Source organism: Mus pahari, chromosome 8, assembly GCF_900095145.1.
Source record: "Mus pahari chromosome 8, PAHARI_EIJ_v1.1, whole genome shotgun sequence".
NCBI lineage: Eukaryota > Metazoa > Chordata > Mammalia > Rodentia > Muridae > Mus > Mus pahari.
In genome coordinates, this window is record NC_034597.1 from 53,993,507 (window position 1) to 54,000,310 (window position 6,804).

The window sequence follows — 6,804 nt, forward strand, 5'->3', positions numbered from 1 at the left end:
ATAAATACAGGGGCCTAGAGAGACTGCTCAGCAGTTAAGCTCACTGGTTGTCTTACAGCAGTCCCAGGTTCAGTTCCTAGCACAGATTCATGCCTAGTATTCTAGCGCTAGCTGACTACCCACAGCTAGATGAAGTGGCATATGTAGTCCTTCACAGATGCCCTTCTGCTGGGCAGGAGAGGTGGCTCAGCGGTTAAGAGCCCTGGCTGCTCCAGAAGTCCTGAGTTCAGTTCCCAGCACCAATGCAGGAGGGCCCAGCCCATTGTGGATGGTGCCATCCCTAGGCTGTGGTCCTGTGTTCTACAAGAAAGCAGGCTGAACAAACCATGATGAGCAAGCCAGTAAGCAGCACCCTTCCATGGCCTCTGCATTAGCTCCTGCCTCTAGGCTCCTGCCCTGTTTGAGTTCCTGTATTGACTTCCTTCAATGATGAACAATGCTATGGAAATGTAAGCCAAATAGACCCTTTCCTCCACAATGTGCCTTTTGGTTTTGCTGTTTGGTCACAGCAATAGAAACCCTAAGACAGCTAAGAACTTCCCTTTTGAATTGATTAATGAAGCTGTACCAGACAGTGCTGGTGCAGACTTTCAATCCCAGCACTTGGGAGGCAAAAGCAAGTGGATCTCTGTGAGTTTGAGGCCATCCTGGTGCACAGACTGAGTTTCAGACAGCCCAAGATACACAGAGAAATTTGTCAGAGAAACTTGTCTCACCCCCCCACAAAGGAAGCTGTAAGATTTTCAGCCTCTTCCATTAGCTTTCAGAGGCTCTCCCTCCTTCCTGTCACCCCTACTTCCTTTCTTTGCTTTCATATGTTTCTGATTAATTCTCATGAACTTAAAGCTCTAACCTTACTCCAGTTCTTTCCTCTACCCCGTCTCCCAGGATTATTCTCTCTACCCTTACATGATCTGCAAACTCTCGGTGTCCTGTCTTTTAATTTATTGGCTCTGTCTATGAGTATTTGCCTATTTTATAATTTTTTTCTTCATTGTTGCCAGTTGTGAATCTGTTGAGTTTCTATTATAGTTTTTAATGTGTATTGGTTTTTTTTTTTTTTTGAGACAGGGTTTCTCCATGTGGCCCTGGCTGTCCTGGAAGTCACTCTGTAGTCCAAGGTGGCCCCAAACTCAGAAATCCACCTTCTTCTGCCACCCAAGTGCTGGGATTAAAGACATGTGCCACAACTGCCCGGCCTGGAAACATCATGTTTTAAATGATTTTTATTTTTATTTTATAGGTATTTGTGTTTAGCTTCATGGACATATGTTTACCAAGTGCATGTCCAGTTCTGTGGAGTCAGAAGAGGGTGTTGGGTCCCCTGGAAGTGGAGGTAGAGATGGCTGTAAGAGAACATGGGGGCGCAGGGAACCAAACTCGGGTCCTCTGGAAGAGCAGCAGTGGGTTTTTTTTTTCTAGCTCAAAAATAATTTCTTATATTTAAATTTTTTATTTAATTTTGAAATGTCATAAAGCAATGGTATCTGGGCATATTTGAAGTCAGTATTTTTGTTTATTGGCAAACTGGATAGAAGCTGATTAAAGAGCTAGGAGAGTTCGGTGTGAAGGTTCCACTGCTTTCGCCGGCTGTGTGAGCTGTCCTTTCTGTGTTTACTATGGCCTTACTTCATCTTAGACTTGAGGGGTTCTTGATAGTCTGAGAAGATAACCGGGGTTGGAATAGGTATGAGAATCCACCACAGCCTGCAACATTTCCATCTTCTCCGGCAAGCACCGATCTCGTCTTCTATCAGTTTGCAAATGTCTCTTCTGCAAACGCCCTGCAAACTGACACAGAGTGTCTCGGACGCACCTAAGCCACTTCTAACTGCAGAAGAGAAACCAGGGAAGTGATAGGTCAGGGTGTGAGTGTCAAGTCGTGGGCATCCTTACACACGAGGACAGAACGATTCTGGGTGGAGTGTCTCTCTGTGAGGAAAAGGAGCCAGACCAAAGATTGCCTTAGTAGCTCCTGCAAGACGACCCCACAGTCACCCCCCTCTCCCCTCTTCCCTTTCCCAAAGCTTATTCATACTTATTCACAGCTTGCTTTCTAGTTTTCTTATAAACACATGAAAAGTCTAGATAAGCTACTGTGTTAAATATGAGACTGAAACAAGACAAAATAGATGTCCTAAATATGCTGATTTCTTCATTTCCTCTCTCCTTTATACAAAATGTCAAACTTCTCACGGATTCACTCACAAAACTTTTCTCTTCGTAATAATAGAACAGTCCAGATGCCTTATTTACACAGAGGTTACAGTCCATAGAGAGGTCTAACAGTACCAAAACCAAACCAAACCAACCAACTAACGACAAAAATCCAGCTCAAGTAATGAGGTGATTCAAAAAGTGGCAAACATTTTGAACAAAGTCATACAGTGCTGAATCAGCTATCCCCTGGAGGATGGAATCGGGGGGTCAGCAGAGATTGCTTTGTGGGGTCATGAAGACAATAAGAAAACACCCAAGGTAGTAGTGGAACTGTGGATATTGGGTTTCTGAAACTGTGAAATTAATTAATCTCTGACCTTCCAGAGAGACTTTTAAACTGAATATGCCCCCTATAATTAGCCACCAACTTACCTTGGGGTAAAAGGTCCAAGAGGAAGAATAGAGTAGAGAGGAGCAGATACAATCTCATGGTGGAAGGGTCTGTGAAGTGAAGATGTAGAGACCTTTGGAGTCTGGACTCTTGGAGGACGGTGGATCCAGAGCTTTTTATAATGGTCCTGGGTCTGTGGTTTGTTCTTGGCTAGCAGAGCCTAACCAACAGAGAATAGCTTATTCTCCCACAGGAAATCTTCAGACACACAAGTGAACATAAGGGTGGCAATAATGCAATGGAAGAAAGAGCAATAAATAGATCCCAAAGAGCCAATACAATTGATAAGGGAAAGACAAAAGTAAAACAAACAAGCAAATAAAACCGAAAAACCCAATACCTTACTGTAATATAAATTATAATAATTAAGATGTATTACAAAAGAGTAAATCAATGTATCACAAGCAGAGAAAAGTCCCAGAATTAGACTTATTCAAAAATTGACTAAACCCAAAGATAACTCAATGGAAAAAAGATAGCTTTCTTAACAATAGTGCTATAGCACAACTTGAAACTCATATTTAGAGCTGTGTATCTAAGAACATATCTTATAACTATCACAAAAATTAAGTTAAGATAGATGATATTGCTCAATTCTTGAGATTTGGCATTGGCTTTTTAAAAGATGAAACTTCAAAAACAAGGCACACTTAAGATGTAAAGAGAAGTCATGGAGTTGGAGTGATGGAAGCCTTTATAAAATATCTAATAAAGTTCTGGTATCCAAAATATACAAACAGTGCCCACAAATCAATAAGAAAGCAAGCAACACGCCGGGCAGTGGTGGCACACGCCTTTAATTCCAGCATTTGGGAGGCAGAGACAGGCTGATTTCTGAGTTCAAGGCCAGCTTGGTTTATAGAGTGAGTTCTAGGACAGCCAGGGCTACACAGAGAAACCCTGTCTCGAACCGCCCCCCCACACCAAAAAAAAAAAAAAAAAGCAAGCAACACAAAATTAGATCAAAAGAATGAGCAAGCATTTTGCCAGAGGTGAGCAGTAAGTAAATGTGTTAAAAAGAAAAGAAAACCCACATTAAAGTAAGATACCATTACAGACAACATGGCCCAGACCTGTAACACTAGCCCTGTTGAATATTCAAATGGTGTGAAGAAACAGGAATGTTCACTCATTACTGATAGGACACAAATACAACTTTACCATTGAGTTAAAGGAGATTAGGAAAATTGACCTTTACTATGTTTACCCTTGGAATCTTCCTAAATATTTCATACTCATATAAAGCCTGCCCAGAAACTATAATTAATAGCAGCTTTTGTTTGTTTGTTTTTTGTTTTTTTGTTTTTCCAGACAGGGTTTCTCTGTGTAGCCCTGGCTGTCCCGGAACTCACTCTTTAGACCAGGCTGGCCTCAAACTCAGAAATCCACCTGCCTCTGCCTCCCAAGTGCTGGGATTAAAGGCGTGTGCTACCACCACCCGGTTTCATAGCAGCTTTTTATAATTCTTCAAAAATTTAAAAGCTAACAAGGTATTTTTTCAGTAGACAACCCAAAACTGGAAGCATTTAAGAGTCCAACTAGACATGACAAAAAGAATCACGACACATTATAGTTAAAATACCAAAAATTTGTGACAAGGGAGAAAATTTTAAATTGTAAAGAAGAAAATCCAAGTTAGAGATAAAGACAAAATAATCATAAAAAATCTGATTTCTCACCAAGAGTTATAAAACTCAAGAGGGCTTGGGTTGCTGTGCTTTAGGGACTGCTAGAAAATGACTGCCAAACCAGACTACCGCAAAGCTGTCCTCAAAGCTGAACGAGAAGTAAGACTTTCTAAAATAAGCACAAACTGAGCAATGTATAACCACTGAACTAGCATCACATATAATACTGGAAGAAATCAAATGTAAAAGAAAAATAATACAAACACCACCATAAGCATGCAAGAAAGAATAATTATCTCTAGAAGAGTAGTCAAGCAATGAGAACTAGGAAGAAGCCACAAATGACTGTAGTCATTTATAGGAAAACACCAAACCTTCAAGATGAATGAAAGAAAAAGATCATAACTAAGAAAAAAGAAGAAAAACTGAAAAAAAAAAGCAGAAATTAGTACATACCTTTAAATAATAACCTTGAATATAAATGGTCTTGGTTCTCTAATGGAAAGATGCGAAGTGACTGACTTTATTTTTCTTCTTAAATAAATAAATTTTCAACAATTTGCTGCCAGCAAGAAACTCACCTGACTGATCAAGATATTCTGAGACTGAATGTGGAAAGAATGGGACATTGTATCCAGATAAACAAAAGACAAAAACAAGCAGACGGAACCATATTCATAAATAATAAAGCAGACTTCAGGTCAAATCAGTCTGAAGAGACAAAGACAGCCATCACATATTGGTAGGACAATTGGCCAAGAAGTTATGAAGTGCGTATGCCCACTTAATATCTATAACATCGTATGTACAATGTCAGAGTACACAATTTTGTAGAAATATAATACTTGGCATAAATAATGAAATAGGTTCAATACAATGCTAGTGAGTGATTTTAATGCCCCTTTTTATCAATATATGGATATCAAAACAAAAAAATTAGCAAGGAAACCCTAAAGTTAAACACCGTATTAAAAGGACTTAACAGACACCCACAGAATATTTCATTCAATAGTCTCAGAAAATAAATTCTTTTCAGCAGTGCATGATACTGTTTTTTTTTTTTAAAACAGATCATGTGTTCAACTATGAGTCAGATGTGAACAAATACAAAAAAGGACATAATTTCTTGCATTTTATTAGATCATAACTGAATTAAACAATTAAAGTAAAAATAAACAGCAAGAGAAATTTATAGAATGTTCTTAATACATGAGGATTACCATTACACCTTTGAACAGTATCACTGGGAAAAAAATAAAAGAAATTAAGTTTTTAGAGTCTTAGGGAAATGGAAACGCCAAATGCCACAAACCTATGAGGGCAATGAATACAGTCCTAAGAGGAAGGCTTATATGTGTGACTGTCTGAATTTATAAGAAAGAAAGATATCAAATGAGAAAGCTATGGTTCGCTTCAGAATCTCGGGGAAAGAGCCTAGGAAATGGTTCAGCAGGTGAAGGTGTCCTGCTGACAAACCCGACGACCCACGTTGGGTCTCTGGGTCACACCTGGTGGAAAACAAGAACAGACAGCTGCCAGTTACCCTCTGACCACCACACATCACTGTGGCACACTGGAACCTACACACATGTGGGTACATGCACACATGTGTGCAGGCATACAACAAACAAACAAGCTAACATAATAGAAATAATCAATTCAGCAAATATCAGGATACAAATCTAATAGCTTTTCACTGGATAGGAATTTGCTGGAAAAGAGTCAAGGCAACTATCGAATTAGCAATAAGGGCCACTCTTCCTGCCTTACCTTGCCCACCCCCCCCTCCATGCACTTAAGAATAAACCTAACAAAAGAGATGAGATATCAATGCAAAGAAATTTATAAAACACTGAACAAAGCAGACATGTAGACAAATAAAACAGTTATTAAAATAGAAGACCCATTTCTTTTTCTTTTTTTTAAAGCAGATATATTTATAACCTATAAAGTTACAAAAGAGATTCCAGTTCCAGCTGACAGAACATAAACTAGATTTAAAGTACTGCATTAAGAATAGCACAAATACCACCTTTCTGTAAGTACAATGGACGCTCTATTTGGAAGCCATCACTGCAGAGAACAAAGAATGCACGATGCTTACTTGCTCACCGCTCTAATGTTGCTTGTCATTCTAAGGTACTCTTTGTCATAGGGTGGCAGCTGTATCTGTGACTAAAGCCAACTCTTATGCTAATTAAAGAAATTCAGAGTTTTGTTTAAAATACTTTAAACACCTGTAATAAACTACGGAATTTGCCAAGAATAGAGGTACTCTGGTTAGCAATCGAAAGGGTTTAAATATGAATGCAATCCATAAGAACAGTAACAACAACAAAAATAGAACAATTTTTTTTCTCAATAAAAATAAGCCAGTCGCTAGAAGGTATCATTCTGTGAAGACATTATTTTGAAGCTCTAGTCAAAGGAGCCTGTGGAATTTGCCACTGGGTTGCTACTTCGTGCCTGGAGAACCTTATGAAAAGCAGTCCTGACACAACAGAATGACATTTGCAGAACGTAATACTGGAGTGAGAGAACTGAGGTTGATGGCTACAGTCACAT

At 39.2% G+C, this 6,804-nt stretch overlaps 1 protein-coding gene across 1 annotated transcript; it reads right to left on the reverse strand.

Moving 5' to 3' along the window:
• Positions 1 to 1,495: 1,495 nt before the first annotated feature.
• LOC110326002 (beta-defensin 109-like) lies at positions 1,496 to 2,697 on the reverse strand. Its single transcript, XM_021204179.1, has 2 exons — positions 2,593 to 2,697; positions 1,496 to 1,831 (listed from the first exon to the last, which is right to left on the reverse strand). The coding sequence occupies exons 1-2, from the start codon at positions 2,648 to 2,650 to the stop codon at positions 1,626 to 1,628; spliced, it is 264 nt and encodes an 87-aa protein (XP_021059838.1). The 5' UTR covers positions 2,651 to 2,697; the 3' UTR covers positions 1,496 to 1,625.
• Positions 2,698 to 6,804: the final 4,107 nt, after the last annotated feature.

What these genes read in the sequence shown, in the direction of transcription:
- LOC110326002 (XM_021204179.1), bottom strand. Translation starts at nt 2,650, where the DNA reads ATGAGATTGTATCTGCTCCTCTCTACTCTATTCTTCCTCTTGGACCTT. An exon ending in CTTGGACCTTTTACCCCAAG is followed by an intron (nt 1,832 to 2,592) that starts GTAAGTTGGTGG and finishes TCTCTTCTGCAG; the next exon opens with TTAGAAGTGGCTTAGGTGCG.